Raw genomic sequence first — 20,455 nt, 5'->3', positions numbered from 1 at the left:
TTATCTTGTTGATGAAACTATTTTTTGTACTCTTTAAATGAAATTATTAGTTTCTTTCAATGTTGATGAAACTAGTTTTTAAAGTTTGGATTCTTTTTAGATTATGATTTTTTATGTTGTTTTTTTTTTTTCTGGATGATGTTGATGAAACTAGTTTTTTTTTTCTGCTGTTTTTAATGGAATAATTAGTTTTTAACAAAAAAAAATAAATAGGTGTTTAAATAAAAAACAAGTTTAATTTTTGTAAAAAAAAAATGAAATATAAAAATGTACACTTATTATATATATTAAGAGAAAAAAATTAGGTTGAGAAAAAAAAATTAAAAAAAAAAAGAAAGACACAAAGAGAAATTAGAAAAAAAAAAATAGAGAGAGATAAGCGAAAGAAAGAAAAAAAAAAGTAGCAACTGACTTAAAAGTTGAAAAGAAAAAAGAGAGCCAAAATTGACTAAAAAATATATAAAAAAGACAAAAAAAAAACTTTTTGAAGTTTCAATAAGTAAAAAGAAAAAAAAAATTAATAAAAGTATAAAAGTAAAATGTTCTTGTCAAATTAAAAATGTAATGTTTGAAAAAAAAAATGTAGTATTTGGTGTAAATTTTTCAAATAAAAAAAAACCCTAAAATGTAAGTGTAAAATAAATTAAAAAATAAATAAAACTAATTAAGCTAAAAATAAAAACATAAAATATGGGATTGGATAATAAGTTTATAAAAATATGGCATATCAAATACCATAAAAAATCTTAAATGTGAAAAAATGCCATAGAAGAGTGACAAACCTAAAAATGCCATATTTTTCTAACTTTGTTATGAAATCCCATATTTCATGTAATTTTCACTTTTTTTAATTGTAATCGGTTTAAATTATTGTGTGTTACTTGTTTGTATTCATTATGTTATATAACCATTACTATTTTAGTTATAATTGGTTTTGAGTTATTTCGTGTTATTGATTTTTATTCATTGTAACACAGTTACAGAACCGGTTCTATTTTAATAATAACTGGTTTAAATTATTTTGTGTTATTTATTTTTATTCATTATGTTACAGAACCGGTTATATTATAATTATAATCGGTTTGAGTTATTTTGTGTTATTTATTTTTATTCATTATGTTATAGAACCGGTTTTATTTTTACTATATCCGAGACATTTGATCCCCACTTTCTTTTTTTTTTTTAAAAAAAAAATAATATCGGTTTTATGAGGTATTATGTGTTATGAAGTATTTTATTAAGAAACTATTTTTGTCTTTAATTTATATTTCAGTGTTCTAGGAACTAATTTTTTCTTTGTTTTTAATTGTAATCGATTTGAATTATTGCATGTTACTTGTTTGTATTCATTATGTTATATAACCGGTTCTATTTTAGTTATAACCAGTTTGAGTTTTTTCGTGTTATTTATTTTTATTCATTATAACACTGATATAGAACCAGTTCTATTTTAACTATAATTGGTTTGAGTTATTTTATGTTATTTATATTTATTTATTATGTTAGAGAACCGGTTATATTTCAATTATAACTGGTTTGAGTTATTAGTTTTTATTCATATAACAGGTTATATTTTTAGTTATATATAAGACATTTACTTTGGTGACTTTTCAGTGACGTTGACTTTTCCGGCGTTGTTGATTTTTCTGTTGACTTTCCGACCACGTTGACTTTTCCAACGACTTTTCTGGTGACTTGTCCGACGACTTTCTCGGCGACCGTGATTTTTCCGGCAACTTTTTCGGTGCCGGTGACTTTCCCGGCGACTTTTCCGGCAAAACTTATTGTTGTTTTGTAAATATGAGATTTCTACTTTTTTTACAAACATATGGCATAAAAAAAACCCATATAAATGTTAAAAAACAAAAAAACCTCATAACCACTTAGCTTTATTTATTTATGCCATAAAAAAGTAAACTCTTAAAATTTTGAGGTATATTGAGAAATACCTCTTTTATTTATCAATTAACCAAAACTACCTCTAATTTTATATTTAATTGAAACATACCTCTTTTTATATGTATTGTACTCAAAATACCCTGATATAAGAGAGTCACATAGAGAGTATATTGAAGTGACAGGGGTAAAATCACTAAAGTGTTTAGAAAAAGAGGTAAAAATGATAGGTTTTAAAAAAGAGGGTAAAAATGAAAAAGAACAATATAAAAAGAGTATAGAGTCTAATTTCCTCTAAAATTTTCCTATATTTTTACTTTTACTAATGGTGTTGGTTGGGCCTAAGGGCCCATAAAGGATGAAGTGTAGGAAGCGGCGTTGCGTTTGCGTAACAAAATAACGACGAAGATTCCGAGATCATCACATGGGAACGACGATGACATTTATGGAAGATTCATTGGAATCCGAACGAGTCGACTCAACGATTCGTCCCCCATTTCTCTAAACCAACTACTCTTTCCTTCTCCCATTCTCACCACATTCACTCCCACTGCTACTTCTTCTTCTCCTATTTCTTCCATTGTACGGAATACGGATCATCAGATTTGCAGGTCAGGTAACTTCTATTCTCAACGCCGCTACTCATTTGTGATCACAATCTTCTTATTCAATTCTTCGAACATTCATATTTCTTGTTGATTTCCTCTAATTTCTGCTATGCATTTGCAAAATTTTCACGACCTAAGTAAGAAGTAAGAGTCTGTTCCATTGATCAATGACTCGGGGTTTTCATGAGAGTCAAACAATTGCATACGTTTTAAGTAGCGTTAGTGAAAATGTGAGACACCGTTGCTTTGGATCCATGCTTGGCATCGCAGCTTTCTTAAAATTGAAGCTTCTTCTCACCATTGTTCCCCTAAATCTGAGTCCAGTTGTCTATGGATTGGCTTCACAACTCTTGTGTTTTGAATTTGTTTTATCTGCACAAAATCAGGCTTATGATTTGGACCATTGAAAGTCAATTGTGGACACTATACAGTACACAATGATCGGCAAGCAGCATCTGTTAACGTACATATACCTTTTACTTTACATCACCCTTTCATCTGGGGTTATTCTCTACAACAAGGTAAAGCTTAATTCATATTCTAACTGATACATTTGGCATTATTCCTCTAATATATGTGAATCAATGTTTTTTGTTATACGTATATTGTCTTCTTTTGTTTATTTGCAGTGGTTCCTCTCTACAAGGTACTTCAACTTTCCATATCCAATCACACTCACCATGATTCATATGGGTTTTTCTGGTGCTGTGGCCTTCTTTCTTATCCGTGTTGTCAAGGTATTATGAGACCCTTTCAAGCTTTCCATTTCATTATCTTATTTTAGTCACTACCTTTTACTTGCTTTCGGCCATCATCCTGCTTCTGATTCTCACCTTTTAGTACGAATTGTTAGTCTGCTAAAACTCATGGATCGTTGTCTATGTATCAAATAATCTGTTGCTGACATGGTTTTTATTCGACAGTTACTAGCCTTCCTTTTCAACAAAAAAAAAATCAGTTATTAGCCTTGCTGTCTTGCAGAATAGGGTAGACAAATATTAGTTGGTCCCAGAACATATCTCTAATTTTTATGATTGTTGCGTTGCTCTTTATTTTGTTGGTCCACTTTGAATACTTTTCTTTTTATGTGTGTCTTCTGTAGTTTTATCTCTATCAAATGAGGTTGCACTTAGGTATACTGCCTCCATTGATCTTCTGTGTGCATCGGCAATCTGTTTCAATCTGCTACTTGTCTTTAACTTAATTCTAGTTAATATATAAGATATTTATCTTCTGTTGCTTGTGCAGGTTGTTTCTCCTATCAAAATGACCTTCAAAATGTAAATTCTTGAATAAGCAGCAGAATTTCTTCATGTCTCCGTAATTTTATCCTCTTCAGTAATCTTATTATTATTCTTTTTTTTTTTTTGTAGATACATGACTTGTGTGGTTCCCATAAGTGCCTTCTTTGCATCAAGTCTATGGTAAGCGTTTTTTACTGCTGAATGCATTCTAATGCTTATTAATAATTGTTTCTCCACTTTCAATTAGGTCAATGTGGCTTTATAAGTATTTTGAGCTAATGGAACTAGGAGTTTTTCATTAATCTAGTTTATAAATTTTAGCGAGAAATATAAGCACTCACGTCATGTGCTAACATATTTCATGGCATTTTTTTGAGGAAGTAATTACTACTATATTTCCTCCTCACCATGAATCCAGAATAATCTTTATGCTTATGAGCTACTACAGATGCCTGATAAGATGATTCTATCTTGACATTTCATCATTATACCGATGTCCTTTTATTGCAATTCCTTTTTTTTTTTCCTTTTATTCCTGTTTTTAATGAACTCGTAAATGTGAAATTTATGTCAACTAAAGCCATACTTGTCTGTTCCTTAGACATTCTTGCTGCCAAGCATTTTTTTTTTCAGGCTCAACTTTCTCACTTTGCACCGTTTATTAAAGTCTTTTTCTATAAATGTACAGGTTTGGCAATACTGCTTATTTGTTCATTTCTGTGGCCTTCATCCAGATGCTTAAAGCCCTAAGTATGTGAATTGCTTGTTTTTATTTTTCTTGTTTGTTTGAATGCTACTAAATAAGTGTCCTTTTCATCATTATTTGGAATTTGCAGTGCCTGTGGCAACATTCCTAGTAGCTGTGTTTTGTGGCACAGATGTTTTAAGGTGTGATGTGTTCTTAAACATGGTGCTTATCAGTGTTGGAGTGGCTGTATCTTCATATGGGGAAATTCATTTTAACATGACTGGTACTGTTTACCAAGTCATGGGAATTGTTGGAGAGGCCCTCAGGCTTGTATTGACACAAGTTCTTCTTCAGAACAAGGGTTTAACTCTAAATCCTGTTACCACTCTTTATTACATAGCACCATGCAGGTACTTGGCTGCAGCCGGCTTAAAATTTCTCCTCAAGTGTTCCATTTATGTGTCTTGTTCTTTTCCAGTGTTTGTGCACACATGTGTTTATATCTAGTTGTTTGGATATTTACATCAATTTTTTGCTGAGTTTCGGGATTGTTGCCAACTTTTTTTTTTGAAGAACTGACCTTCTAGTTTAAGGTGTTATCTTTGTTGTACTAATTTGTGGGGGTATCACCTCTTTTTTTTTTTTCTTCCTAATACTGGGGTATTAACACAACATTCTTCCTGCAATGGTATATGCATTTCATGTATTGCTTTTGCATCAGGAATAAAAACATTAAATCTTAGTGCATGTCACATTACATTTCAAATATGTGTTATTATCCAATGATGTGCTCATTTTGTCTACTTTCTTTTGCAGCTTTGTGTTTCTCTCTATTCCTTGGTATATTTTGGAGAGTCCTGCATTAGAAGTTTCTCAGATTCAATTTAATTTCTGGATTTTTTTCTCAAATGCACTTGCTGCACTGGCATTGAATATTTCAACTTTCCTAGTCATTGGTAGAACTGGAGCAGTAACTATCCGAGTTGCTGGAGTCATGAAAGATTGGATATTGATTGCCCTGTCAACAGTTATATTTCCTGAGTCCATGATAACAGGTCTCAACATAACTGGTTATGCAATAGGTATGTCTTTTGCATAACTTTTTATATTCTCATCCATATCTCGAACCATTGTATGACACAATTGGATATGTTTTGCAGCTTTATGTGGTGTTGTTGTGTACAACTACTTAAAGATGAGGGACTCTCGATCCGCTCAACTTCCTTCAGGAATTATCCCAGATAAAGCAGTGCAGGTGAATCCTCTAAACTTGTTATTTCTCTTTATTATCTGATAAGTATATCTCTTATTCACATAATGGATTTGGCTTATAAAATTTTACACTAACTTCAAACTTAATAAGAGAAAATGCAATGGGTAGTTGTTTCAAAAAGCCAAGTCATTGCTTTATTAGCAGCTTCTTAGTTGACTTGCCTCATTAATTACATCACTGCAGTATGTGGCCTACAGTATTTAGGCTATGTTTGATAGGAAAGAATGAGGGATTATGTATGATAGGGAACAACGATAAAATGATGGGAAGCTTAAGGCTATTTAGGAGGGATGATGAGGAAGTTAATTATTAAAATTACAATATTACTATTATTATTTTTTTTCTTCGGGCAATGAACAAATTCATTTAAAATGAAGGAAAATTTGCAACATAAATACCTTATGTTTTCAGTTTTATACACATACCACATTTTTATGATGGATTAAATACCTAAGGTTATATTTCCGTGTTACTTCCGTCACTACTAGTCCGTTAAATCCTATTCAAATATAAGAGTATTTGCGACATAAATACTTAATATTTTTTGGTTTCACACTTATATACCATTTTTATTATTTTTTTTGACATTTAATAACCTAAAGTTATATTTATGTTACTTACAGCCTGTTAAAACTTATTAAAATTCACTAAGTTGGCATGTGTTAATATATCAATGGTCCACTCATATATTTAATAAACTTACTTATTAAATAATTTTAAAATAAAAAAACTAAAAATTATTTATTTAATTAATAAAAATAATCGAAAGCAAAAATACTATTTATAGATAGATATATTTCTCCCTGTTTCTTTTTCTTCTCTTAAAATGTAAGTGTCCTTTTTTAATTTTAGGTTTTTAATCCACCGTGAAAAAGAAAAACAAGTGGTATATAAATGTATAAAACTATAAAGATTAAGTATTTATGCTGCAAAAAATTCCCATGTTTGAATAGAAATTAACGAACTGATAGTATTGGAAATGTAACTTTAGGTATTTAATTTGTCAAAAGAAACATGTGGTATATAACTTATAAGTGTATAAAATTGAAAATATAAGGTATTTATGTTACAAATATCCTTAAATAGAAATAATATTGTCATACAGCCTGATAGAATGAGAATCCCTGAAAAGAGAAGGGATCTTATCTAGCTAACCACACACAAGTTTTTTATCCAGTTGAGGAGCATGCCGAACTAATTCATGTACAACTATAATGGCTGACCAATGAACATGAATCAGGGACACTACTGAAAAATTCAACATCAAACTTGCTAAATCCGCTAACAATGACCCATAGATCATTGTAAAAGGAAGGTTGTTAAGAAATAGTATCAATACCTGAAAAAAATCCTCCGACTCAATAAAAAGTAAAGTAAAACCAATTGTGAGAGCCCAATACAAAGCTACAAATAAAGCCACAAGTTCTACTTGTATCACCGAAAGATGTTCTCCCATAAGAGCCCAATCTAGTGCTACCATCAATTCTATTGCTTCTACTTGATCGAGTGTGAAACTTCTTACAATGACAACAAAGCTAATAATGAGTACTTATAAAAGTAATGTTCACCATAAAAACCATAAAAGTATTAATTATTAAAATGACAATATTACCATTTGTAACATATACAATGATTAATTTTTGCAGGGAAAATTTTCACATTTATTATATTTATGTCTTTTCTTCATATTTCCATTTTCCAATAATGGAGGGATTTAATTGTATAGATTTGGAGGGTGAAGGTCTCCCTCCATCTCTCCTCTCTCTTGCCAAACAATGGATTTATATTCACTTTAGAAGTTTGAACTTTGTCCTTCCATCTCTCCATTCATCCAAAAATCCTCCTTAAAGATTTGTTTGTATTCATATTCTATGATGTGTTAGGCTTATGAGTCCTATCCCATCTACATCTACTATGTTGGGATTAAGCTTTGGGGGAAATATGTTTAGGGTTGGATGTGTTAGAATAATAATAATAAAATAATGTATGGTGCAGGATCTGAAGATGGAGAAGTCATATGATCTGTACACACCGGATGACGAAGATGAGAAGAAGAAGAAGAGCAATGTGGGGAGAAGTGGATGGAATAGTTCCGGTCCAGATTCTCGAGTGGATGAAGAGGCACCTTTAATTCCTTCACTAAAATCCCAGCTTGGGAAAAGTTAGCAGCCAGCTTTAGGAGTGACCAAAGTATGAGATAGCAAGTTGACATTACAACACCATATCCTTTTTTTTAATTGGTTTTGTTAGAGCATCGTATAGTCAAAGTAGTTAGTGGTCTTTCATTGTAAAGGAAAACCTATTCTTTTAGTAAGTAATGAGGGATTATTTTTGACTGAATTCTCCTGGATTCCATTGTAAACATCAATGGCATTTGGCAACTATTATTGTACCAGATTTCTAATCCCAATTCTTATTCTAATTCTAATGGATTCTTAAGCCAGGAGGAATACATAAATAATGCGTTCCAAGTAGGAAGGACTCTACTTCAAATTGACTTTTTTCCCTTTTTAAAAAAGTTAATAATGCATTAGCTTTCTTAAAGTTTATCTTTACAGAAAAATGACAAAATGGATAGAGCACAATACAATTTGAATTGAGAGGAAGTAAACACTATTCTTCTAAAGTAAACTATTTTTCTACTCTATTTTTAATATTTATACTCTACATAGCTTTGTTTTTTTTAACTTTTCATGTCGTTAGAAATGTCCTTGAATTATTCATCTATAGTAGTCATTCTATCAAGTTTTGTCACACGTGGCAAATAAAATAATGACATGATTGCTTAGTCGGTTGCCACGTCAGTGCTATGTCAATGCCACCACGAGTATAATTAATTTGAAAAAAATAATTTATTTATTTTTAAATTACTTTACGCAATTTTTTAAATCATTAATTACTTTTTAGTTTAATGATTTTTCAAAAATACATATTTTTTTATTTTTTAATATTAAATTATACATGTGGCGCTGATATAACGATTGGCTAAGTGGCCACGTTTATCATTTTATTTGTCACGTGTGACAAAACTTCACATAAGGACCAATTTACAATACTGTAAATAGTTCAGGAACTATTTGTAATAGACTGAAAAGTTCAAGGGACACAGTAATGCATATGTCATAGTTAGGGGGCAAAAATCTTAAATGACCTATTTATTTAGGACTTTTTTCTGTTATAACTCAAAAAAAAAAAAAGAAACAATATTAAACAAATATTGTGGGTCTGCCAAATAAACACTTATACAATCCAATTAAAAAAAATTACACAAATACCTCTTACACGCACCTTCAACCCACACGATCCAAACTTAAGGGACACAAAACCTTCTTGTGATTGAAATCGGCCGACAACAATAAATAAACTTCAGCGGACCAAGAAATACCACTAATTCTGGCGACGTCACTTGAGAATAAGAACAAAATCAAACCGAACAACGACCATTGTCGATTGATGCAAAAATATGCAAAAAAAACTGGATTGAAACGTAAATTCAACTCTAAATTATAATTCAAATTCTATACTAATTCTCATAAATTCAATTTGCAGATTCATAAAACATAGATCAATAAGAAATAAATCTTGAGTTCCTATTCAATTTAAATTAGGTATTGTTACGAAAAATTATGTTTATACGCAAGTGTACGCAATCAAGTAGTATCTCACGCAAGTGAGGTCGAACCACAGGGAATTGGATTAAGTACTACTAAACTATACTTATGATTCTATTCGGTAAAATAATAAGATTGCAATTTTGAAAGTAAATAACTCAGAAATTAAAGAGAAAATAAACGAAGATTAATCAAGATGAGAGATTAGGGAGGTGAATCCTGTTGATAAGCTACCTATGTTAATACCTAATTGCTATCCTTATCTTAATGTGAATGACAGATTATGAATTAACCTAACTCTTTTCAGATCTTTTAGGTTCTAAATAATGTATTCTCTAATTAACTTCTTAATTAAATCAACACAAAATCAGCATTAAGCAATAATCTTTTCGTCACTGAGGCTATGTAAATACTTTCGTTTTACATCAAAACCTAGACTATCCAAATTTTAGCATTCTCAATTCTCACTTTTCAGATTTCGAATTGAGATCATTAAACATGTAAAAGGTGATCAAACTTGCACATGGAATTAAACACAAATAAAGATAGTATTCACACATAAGATGAAGGAATGGCAATTATTTATTAACTAGGCATAAACTTAAACAACATTCATCATCCTCCCTTATTGGAAAATTTAGTTCATAATAACTCTAAAAACATCCATGATTAATTCAGAAATAAAAACAAACATAAAGAAGAATTAAAAGGGTAAAAGAAAGAAATTAGAAGGTGATATCGCTCCGGGTCTTCAAGATAGCTTCCTCTCCACTTGCCTCCACTATTAGGTCTGTTTTTGCTTGCCTTTGACCTTCAATGTCGTATTCCTTATATAGGGATGAGTGGTGTGCCTCCAATTGAGAGAAAAATCAAAATTAGGTCAAATCTGCGATTTCCGTACCTAGTCGCGACTAGCATTTAAGCTGGTCTGCTACAAGGAAGTGCAAAACTCGAAAAACCGAGTTTCTGCCAATTCTCGAAGTCGCGACCAGGGTCGCGACCAGGAAAAAGGGTCGCGACCTAGCTCTCTGGAGGTCGCGACTACTGATGCATCTGGAGCCGAATTTTTCAATTTTTTCCAAGTTTGTCCCAGTTTTTCGCCCTTTGACTGAATTCGAACTTTAACACCCCGGGAACTTGAAATAATGAAAATCAAGCGTAAAACTGCTCCAAAAGACACCAATAGACGAGATATTGCTAACTTTAAAGACCCGAAACATAGGCTAATTATAACCTAACAAAATCCCCCAAACTAGATTCTTACTCGCCCCCGAGTAAGATAAAAAAAACTAACTACGCTATCAGATAATTACTACGCTGCTGACTCATGCTCTGTTTTCTTCCTTGCATAAACTAGAATTTTGATCCTACTAACTCTAACAATTAACTCGGATGCTCAATTAATAACACTATGTACAACTGCAACAATCTACTCAAATGTGAAACATTGTTATAAGAGTTTTACTCTTTCCATTAATTCCACGATCCGATAACTCATAAGCTTGCATGCTTACCTTTTTCCACTAATGTTAACAGTGTTCTTCGGAATCATTAGGTCTTTTCAAGGCTTAGGTAGTATGGCTCAGATATTCAGGGATAGGCAAAAGACAATTTTGGCTCAAGATATCATAAGCACACAAACAGAACCCACAAGCTTCTTACTTTTTCTTTTTCAATACCCCATAGTGTTCCCACATCTACCAAGATTGAGAGATGATAAATTTATTATTTTCCAACATCACTGAAATCATATACTTTACTTTTTTTTTTTTTTGAACACATATTTTTACTTTTTCATTGTGTTTTTTTTTTCATATTTTCTCTTTTTTTTTCAGTGACATTGAATTACACAATTTTTTTTTCTTCTCAATCTTACAAATTTTTCTCCCTCTCACTATTTCCTCACACTAAATATTTCTCTCTCCCCAAACTAATTATTTAGCTTATGATATCATGCATATAATGGTGAAGAAAAATCAATAGTATGGTTAAAAATTTTCGGATCAATGGGTGAAAAACATAACGGGTTTAGGCTCAAAAGGGTAACTAGGGATACACATTATTACGGTAGGCTTGAAAGGCTCAAACTATCCAACAAATGCCTAAGTCATATTCCAATTGAACACTATCAAGGATTTCGGCTCAAAAGAATAAACATGCAAGTTCTAAGCTATTCTATTAATCTTACCACAAACCATAGTAAAACAGTTATAACAATTTTCACAAATTGAGTATTTGCAGAAAAACACAGGTTTCTAAGCATCCAAACTAATCCAAAGAGTTAACAAAATCAAGCACACAATTATTTTACAGTTTCAGATCACATCACACTAATTAGCAGTGTACAACTATCGTCAAGCTTATTGCCATTCCTTAACTAAAACAAAAACTAAAACAGAAAATTAAAATGCAGAAATTAAAATTTTTAAGTCTCTCCCCGCAAACTAAATATTACATTGTCCCCAATGTATACAGTAATATGCAGAGAGAACAAACTTACCTGAGACCCTTTCAGAAAGGGTTTGGTGGTGGCGGCTGGTCATAGGGATAGAACCGAGGAGGTTGTGCGAAATAGTTCGGGTCATCAATCCCAATATTCATTCTGTTGATGAGAGAGTTGAGTTGCTGAACTTGTCCCTCATCATAAATACTCCTTTGCACCATGTATTGTTGCATGTGGTTGTTCTGCTGAATTATATAACTCAGCTGTGCATGAGTGTATTGTGTTGTAGGATCGATGGGCCCAGGCAATTATAGTGGTTGCTCCTCTTCTTCTTCAACACTAGGCTCACGTTGCCGCCTACGTCCTTGCGGTGCATCAGGTGGTGGCTGGCCATAGGGGTGTGGCTCTTTCAGCCTGTTGACAAAGGCGATGTCCATCTTGCGAAGTGGCAACACCGTGTTGTCATACTCTAACTGAGGAACTTCATATGCCCCGCAGAGTTCTGTGATAACTCCTGCCAAACCAAAACCACCTCCCGTGGCTCCTTGCACGATCTGCTCAATGCTTTGCCTTATGACTTGTCCAATATTAATGTTGTACCCCTTCATTATGGCGTACACATATTTCAGGCGATCCATTTGGACATCGAAAAAATGTTTGTTGGGCACTAACCGAGCACTCACAAAGTACAGCCATGTTTTTGCCACCGGGTTCAGCTCACACCGGTATAGAATATTGGGCGACCCCTCGGTGCCATCATTGTCATGGAACCTCAACCCAGGAAATCCCACCGTCTCTGCCACATCCACCATATCAAACTGCTCTTCCTCCTCAATAATTTGGAGGCATTGCTCCTCCCTAGTATAATCTGGGACAGAGAACATCACATTGAACCAAACACTGAGAAGTCATCCATAAAAATTTCAATACAAGATTCAATCAAATCTGAAAAGATAGCCATCATACACCTTTGAAAAGTAGCAGGGGCGTTGCACAAGCCGAAGGGCATTCTTCTGAAAGCAAAGGTACCGTAGGGACATGTGAAAGTAGTCTTCTCCTGATCTTCAGGTGCTATGGCTATCTGGTGGTATCCAGAATATCCATCAAGAAAACAGTAATATTCTTGCCCCGCCAATCTATCTAGCATTTGATCAATGAAGGGCAAAGGGAAGTAATCTTTTCTTGTTGCTTTGTTGAGTTTCCTGTAATCGATGCAGATCCTCCAACCAGTGACTGTTCTTGTAGGAATCAACTCATTCTTTTCATTCTTGATCACCGTCATTCCACCTTTCTTCGGGACCACTTGCACCGGGCTAACCCACTTACTATTTGAAATAGGATAAGCAACTCCAGCATCCAACCACTTAACTACTTCTTTTCTGACAACTTCTTTCATGGGTGGATTAAGTCTTCGTTGAGCATCAATTGTTGGTTTGGCATTGTCTTCCATGAGAATTCGATGCATCACTGTTGAAGGACTGATTCCTTTGACATCACCTAGTGTCCAAGCGATGGCCTTATTATGAGCTCGGAGTACCCTCAGAAGTCTATCAGTTTCCACATCAGAGAGAGAAGCTGAAACAATAACTGGCAGCTTTTTATCTTGACCCAAAAATTCATACCTCAAGTGACTAGGAAGCACCTTCAATTCAAGTTCTGGAGGCTTTTCAGTAGATGGCTTTAGCTCTTTTGGAACTGCTCCCAATTCCTCAAAATATCTTCTGTTCAAGGGCCCATAGGAATCAAGCCACTTCACATACCCCATGACCTCTTGTCCTTCTTGCTCCGTCAATTCATCTTCAGTTAGACTTAGTTCAAGAGGATCATCTAGCAGCTTTTTCTCATTCACCATTTCATCAATCAAGTCAATGAAGAAACAGTTATCACTTGCCTTTGGGTACGTCATAGCCTTTAGCACATTAAAGACCACTTCTTCTCCTTGGACTCTCAGCTTTAATTCACCCTTCTGAACATCGATCAAGGCTTGGCCAGTCGCCAAGAATGGTCTCCCAAGAATAATTGGGACATTGCTATCTTCTTCCATATCCAAAACGATGAAATCAGCTGGAAAGATGAACTTGTCAACCTTAACTAACACATCCTCAATGACTCCTCTAGGATGGGCTAGTGATCGGTCCGCCAATTGGAGAGTTACTGTTGTTGGCTTTGCTTCACCCAGCTGCAATCTTTTAAACACCGATAGAGGCATCAAGTTAATGCTGGCTCCCAAGTCACAAAGTGCATTTATTCCCTCAATTTTCCCAATAGTACAAGGAATAGTGAAACTCCCTGGATCTCTGAGTTTAGGAGGGAGTTTCTTCTGTAGGATGGCGCTGCACTCTTCAGTTAGAGCCACTGTCTCATAATCCTCCATCTTTCTCTTCTTTGACAGGATTTCCTTCATAAACTTCACATAACTTGGCATCTGCTCTAAAGCTTCAGCAAAGGGAATGTTAATGTGAAGTCTTTTGAAAACTTCCAGGAATTTGGTGAACTGCTTGTCTAAGCTTGACTTTCTAAGCCTTTGAGGGTATGGTATTTTTACATGGTGATCACTATTGGTTGGTGGAGACTGCTGTGGTTGTGTTTGACTATCAGTAGCCTTCGTTGAAGTGGGTGTTGGGGTTGACATTAGTTGCTCTTCATTCTCCTTTTCTCCATTCACTAGTTGTGGCATTTCAGGACCATCATAATTTTTACCGCTTCTCAGGGTAATTGCTTTGCAGTTTTCCTTGGGGTTTACTTCAGTTGTGCTAGGCAAATTCCCTTGAGGACGGGTTGCTACTTGAGTTGCTAGTTGGCCCATCTGTGTCTGCAGGTCTTTGATTGAAGATCTAGTTTCAGTCATGAATTGAAGCAATAAATTTGTCTGCAAACTAGAATTTCCACCAGAGGTTTGTTGCTGATTAAACTGTTAATTCTGATTCTGGTTCTGATTTCGTTGCTGATAGAACCCACTGTTCGGTTATTACCCTGGTTGAACCCATAGTTGTTGTTGTTGTTCTGTGAATAGTTTCCAATGGCTTTAGCTTCATCCATTGGCAAATCATCCACATCTGCTTGACATTCTGAAAAGTGATGGCTTCCCCCACATAACTCACACACAACTTGGGCTTGTTTAGCTTGCCCTGCAATTAACTTTGTCAATGCCTCAACCTGTGCTGTCAACTTTGTGATGGCATCAACCTCTAACACACCAGCTACCTTCTTTGATTGACTCCTTTCAGTTGGCCACTGCTGATTGTTTAGAGCCATCTCCTCCAATAGATCATAAGCCTCATTAGCACTCTTTCTCATAAAGGCTCCACCAGCTGCTGCATCTATTAAAGTTCTAGTGTTTCCTACCAACCCATTGTAGAAGTTGTGGACCAGCATCCACTTCTCTATACCATGATGAGGGCACTTTCTGATCAGATCTTTAAACCTCTCCCAAGCCTCATGGAGAGATTCATTATCTTGTTGGCAGAAGTTATTGATTTCTCCTCTCAGCTTTGCAGACTTAGCTGGAGGAAAGAACTTTGACAAGAATTTCGTTGCCAGATCAATTCCAGGTGGCGATAGAGTTGGGTGGTAAGGAGTTTAGCCAACTCATGGCTCGTTCTCTAAGAGAGAATGGGAACAGTCTCAGTCGAATATCATCATCACTAACTCCATTTACTTTAAAAGTTTCACAAAGTTCCATGAAGTTAGAGAGATGCAGGTTAGGATCTTCAGAAGGGAGGCCACCAAACTGAACTGAAGACTGCACCATTTGAAGTATGGCAGGTTTGATCTCAAAGTTATTTGCATCCACTGCCGGTGGCCTGATACACGACTGCACTCCCGTCAGAGTAGGGAGAATGTAATCTCTCAAGCTGCGGCCATTAGCTTGATCTTCTACTGCGCCACCATTATTACCGTTATTGCCTCCATTGTTTGCAGCATTAGCAGCCATGATTTCTGAAGTTTCAGCAGTTGCTGAAACTCCCTCTTGCCTCTTGTTCTTTCGGTTTCTCCTACAAGTTTTTTTCGATTTCGGGATCAACTGGTAATATCACAGCTTGTCCTTGACGGCGCATACACTTATGATTCCTGAAATAGATCACGAAATTATTGCAAGAAAAAGGTTAGAAAAATCAGCAAGAGAAAATATACCAAAGTAGAAGTTAGTATAATTTTGTGTAATATTAATCTTTAAACAACTCCCCGGCAACGGCGCCAAAAACTTGTTACGAAAATTATGTTTATACGCAAGTGTACGCAATCAAGTAGTATCTCACGCAAGTGAGGTCGAACCACAGGGAATTGGATTAAGTACTACTAAACTATACTTATGATTCTATTCGGTAAAATAATAAGATTGCAATTTTGAAAGTAAATAACTCAGAAATTAAAGAGAAAATAAACGAAGATTAATCAAGATGAGAGATTAGGGAGGTGAATCCTGTTGATAAGCTACCTATGTTAATACCTAATTGCTATCCTTATCTTAATGTGAATGACAGATTATGAATTAACCTAACTCTTTTCAGATCTTTTAGGTTCTAAATAATGTATTCTCTAATTAACTTCTTAATTAAATCAACACAAAATCAGCATTAAGCAATAATCTTTTCGTCACTGAGGCTATGTAAATACTTTCGTTTTACATCAGAACCTAGACTATCCAAATTTTAGCATTCTCAATTCTCACTTTTCAGATTTCGAATTGAGATCATTAAACATGTAAAAGGTGATCAAACTTGCACATGGAATTAAACACAAATAAAGATAGTATTCACACATAAGATGAAGGAATGGCAATTATTTATTAACTAGGCATAAACTTAAACAACATTCATCATCCTCCCTTATTGGGAAATTTAGTTCATAATAACTCTAAAAACATCCATGATTAATTCAGAAATAAAAACAAACATAAAGAAGAATTAAAAGGGTAAAAGAAAGAAACTAGAAGGTGATATCGCTCCGGGTCTTCAATATAGCTTCCTCTCCACTTGCCTCCACTATTTGGTCTGTTTTTGCTTGCCTTTGACCTTCAATGTCGTATTCCTTATATAGGGATGAGTGGTGTGCCTCCAATTGAGAGAAAAATCAAAATTAGGTCAAATCTGCGATTTCCGTACCTAGTCGCGACTAGCATTTAAGCTGGTCGCGACTACAGGCAAAACTCGAAAAATCGAGTTTCTGCCAATTCTCGAAGTCGCGACCAGGGTCGCGACCAGGAAAAAGGGTCGCGACCTAGCTCTCTGGAGGTCGCGACTACTGATGCATCTGGAGCCGAATTTTTCAATTTTTTCCAAGTTTGTCCCAGTTTTTCGCCCTTTGACTGAATTCGAACTTTAACACCCCAGAAACCTGAAATAATGAAAATCAAGCGTAAAACTGCTCCAAAAGACACCAATAGACGAGATATTGCTAACTTTAAAGACCCGAAACATAGGCTAATTATAACCTAACAGGTATAATCCAAAAAATTATTTCACTACAGTAGCTAATATTATACATGTTGCATTAGCGTTGTTTTCTAGAATTACAATCCTGGATTTATTCAATTCCGATCGCAACTAATAAAGTAAATTTGCATTCATCTTGCGCTATAGATTTTCCAACATTGTTTAATTTTTTTTTTATTCTATGAAGTTGCATTATCGTTGGTCGTCCATTTTATAAACACTCCCATAATTGATGAGTCAATAATTAAGAGCCGATAATTCTTCAATAGTTTTAGTCTTATTTTCAGGTATTTCATATCGATAATCCAACACAAGGCTCGCATACAAAAAAATTCTAATATGGTCATTATTTTCATATTTTAACATTGGTTGAATTTACGTTGGTTTACAGTGTTTTTTATAGTTATTTATTCATAAAATATTCTTAACGTGCAAGTCATTGTTCATCAGTGTAACAATTTTTTAAATTTTTTCTTAACGATGTCCAATCACAAAGTTCATGTATCGTTGTGCATACGTTGTTTATCAGTTTCCTAATAGTTGTGCTACGAACATATCATATAATAAAAATTAGGGTTCAGAATTGGCGATACACGACTCATATAGAGCATATACCATTGTGGTAAGTTTGTCTATATTACATAGTGGGTGTTTGTAGTTGTGTTAAAATTGTAAAGTAGATGCCTAACAACACATGCATTACATCCAATTAATTGTTGTATTTTAGTTTCTTTATGTCAAGAAAGGGACCTAATTCTATTTCTCATATTTTACAATGGACAGTTTGATCCAGGAATAAATTATATAATTACGAAGCTAGTGGCGAATTTATCTTTTAAGGGATTGCAAATATGAACAACTAGTACAAAAGTTGAAACAAGTGTTGGAATGCAACCAAGAAATACTCAACTGCAACCTAAAATACCAAGTGAAACAAGGTTATCAGCCGTTGAGGATAAATGACAATCCAGATCTATTCTTCTACATACAACTAAAATTGAAAGGACCTGACTTCACAAGGTATCTATTATGTGTGAACATGATCAGCAACACAACAACAACCAACAACACATCCTTCATTGCAATGAGCATGCAACTCATTAGTTACATAAAGACATATAACAAAAACAATAGTAGACAATGCACCACCAAAAGAAGAATCAACTACTCAACAACCAACCATGCAAGGGATAATGCTGGAAGATGGTGAAATAATGTTTGACTTTATTGACTATGCAAAACTGGTGGCTGAGGAAATGGTTGTGCAGCTAGAAAATAATAAGACCAGAGAGCCTAAATTACTGATTATGTCGAACTACTAATCACAGATCCTCAACATCCTAAAATAGAAGAAAAAAAATATACAAGGACAAAGAAACTCTACAAAGCGTGTTAAGCTTCTATGCCATTAGAAACAACTTCTAATACAAGGTGAAAAAGTCTTAAGCAAAAATGTACAAAATTATTGTTTGGATCCAAAATGCAAGTGGGCACTAATGGCATCAAAGAACGGATCAATCAAATTTTTCATAATCTGTAAATATAACATAAAGTTCATACACACTTGTGATCTCAATATAAGATTTGTAGACAAGCGACAAGCTACAACAAAGTTGATTAGAAACTACATCAAGCCAAAGTTCACCAACATAAAAATAACTCAAACGCCACATGACATTAGAGGAGACTTGAATGCTAAGTATGTATTTGAAATGAACTACATGAAAGCATGGAGAAGTAAGGAGCACACACAAAAAGAATTACATGGAAAAGCAAATGAATTATACAACCTACTGCCAAGTTTTTTTTACATCCTACAAAAAACAAGTCCAGGAACCATAGTACACATGAAAATTGCAGAAGATAACAACTTCGTGTAATTTTTTTGTAGCACTAGATGCTTCAATAAAATGATGGAACAAGTCCAGACCACTAATCATTATTGATGGAACTTTCCTCAAAGCTACATTTGGAGGAACATTGCTCTCAGCCTGTACACAAGATGCAAATGGCCACATATTTTCCCTAGAATTCTTTGTTGTGGATTCAGAAAATTACAACGCAAGGACTTGGTTCTTTTCAAAATTAAGGGAAACATATGGGATCAGAGAACAACAGTACTTGATATCAGCCAGACACGAGAGCATAATAAAAACAGCTGCTCATGTATTTCCAGATATAACTCACTGCTACTGCGTGTATCACCTATTAAGTAACCTTAAAATAACCTTCAAGAAGAATGCTAGCAAACTCGAGTAACCATTCTTTGCAGCAACTTGAACATACACAAAGAGGAAGTTTGAATACCATATGAGCGAGCTTGACAACTTAGACAAGAGTGTTAGACTCTATTGACAAGAATTTGGATACCAAAAATGGTCAAGGTACCACTACAAATACATGTATATAACTATGACTTCTAACATTGTTGAATCTCCCAACTCAGCAAACTTAGCAGCTAGAGAACTACCAATCACTACACTAATAGAGATCTCGTGAGCATCGATACAACAATAGACATACACAAACAGAAGAAAAGCACAAAAAATAACCACAACTTTGACACCTATTGCTGAGAAGAAGTTAATAAATAACTTTGTGGATTCATTGACATAAAATATATGTTTTCATGGGACACTGGGTTTCCCTATAGTTGTCTTACTGTTACTTTCTAGTTTTAGTAATAGAAAATAATTTTTATCGTACTCAAATGTGCAGGTGAAACCTATAAACGACAATATGTTTGAAGTTGTACAACAAACAAGGTCATAAATCTGAAAGATAAAACATGAAGTTGCAATACAACAAACAAGGTCATAAATGGAGTTCCTGAGCAAGCGTCGGTAGTCCTAGTCACACATTCCTGGAATTTCACAAATAAGGTTAATCTCAAAATTCACTTTCAATAATCACATAATTAAAATTCCATTTACAGATTAACATATAGAGCTCAAAACGAGCTTTCCAACGATATAAAGAACATCCAAAATGGAGTCCCGAGTCAAAAGTTATGGCCAAAACAAAATCGAGAAAGACATGCATTCCCACTGCCAAACCTAGTCGTGGCGTCCAATAATCCCACCGCGGCGACTGGGTTCAGAATACCCAAAAATCCCATTTTAAAGCCTAAAAATACCCAAACACAACTATAATTTCACCTAAGACATACATAAGCAAAAACCATGCCAAAGCAAGATATTTTTCAGGCATTAGAACCACAAAATATAATTTCAATTTTACCAATTCAAATACATCAT

The 20,455-nt window shown here is 34.3% G+C and overlaps 1 protein-coding gene and 1 non-coding gene across 4 annotated transcripts; both read left to right on the top strand.

Annotated features, from left to right (window-relative positions):
* Positions 1-2,244: 2,244 nt before the first annotated feature.
* Positions 2,245-8,167, top strand: LOC115712199 (probable sugar phosphate/phosphate translocator At1g48230). 3 transcript variants are annotated; one of them, XM_030640551.2, is made up of 10 exons: positions 2,245-2,507; positions 2,891-3,025; positions 3,134-3,241; positions 3,753-3,784; positions 3,878-3,928; positions 4,437-4,498; positions 4,585-4,846; positions 5,253-5,518; positions 5,597-5,691; positions 7,705-8,167. In XM_030640551.2, exons 2-10 carry the CDS (start codon positions 2,942-2,944, stop codon positions 7,873-7,875), a joined length of 1,131 nt encoding a protein of 376 aa, XP_030496411.1. In that variant the 5' UTR covers positions 2,245-2,507; positions 2,891-2,941; the 3' UTR covers positions 7,876-8,167. The 3 variants fall into 3 exon arrangements, with proteins under 3 accessions (XP_030496411.1, XP_030496349.1, XP_060963823.1); XM_030640489.2 differs by having other exon boundaries at positions 2,245-2,512; XM_061107840.1 differs by having other exon boundaries at positions 2,246-2,512; positions 2,643-3,025.
* Positions 8,168-15,148: 6,981 nt separating this feature from the next.
* On the top strand, positions 15,149-15,255 carry LOC115703298 (small nucleolar RNA R71). The gene has a single exon (XR_004009074.2). It is a non-coding gene; the product is annotated as a small nucleolar RNA R71 (small nucleolar RNA).
* The last annotated feature ends 5,200 nt before the right edge of the window (positions 15,256-20,455 follow it).

This window comes from Cannabis sativa, unplaced genomic scaffold, assembly GCF_029168945.1.
Source record: "Cannabis sativa cultivar Pink pepper isolate KNU-18-1 unplaced genomic scaffold, ASM2916894v1 Contig3, whole genome shotgun sequence".
Classification (NCBI taxonomy): Eukaryota; Viridiplantae; Streptophyta; class Magnoliopsida; order Rosales; family Cannabaceae; genus Cannabis; species Cannabis sativa.
Note: the sequence above shows the minus strand (reverse complement) of the source record. Positions and strands in the feature narration are given on the sequence as shown.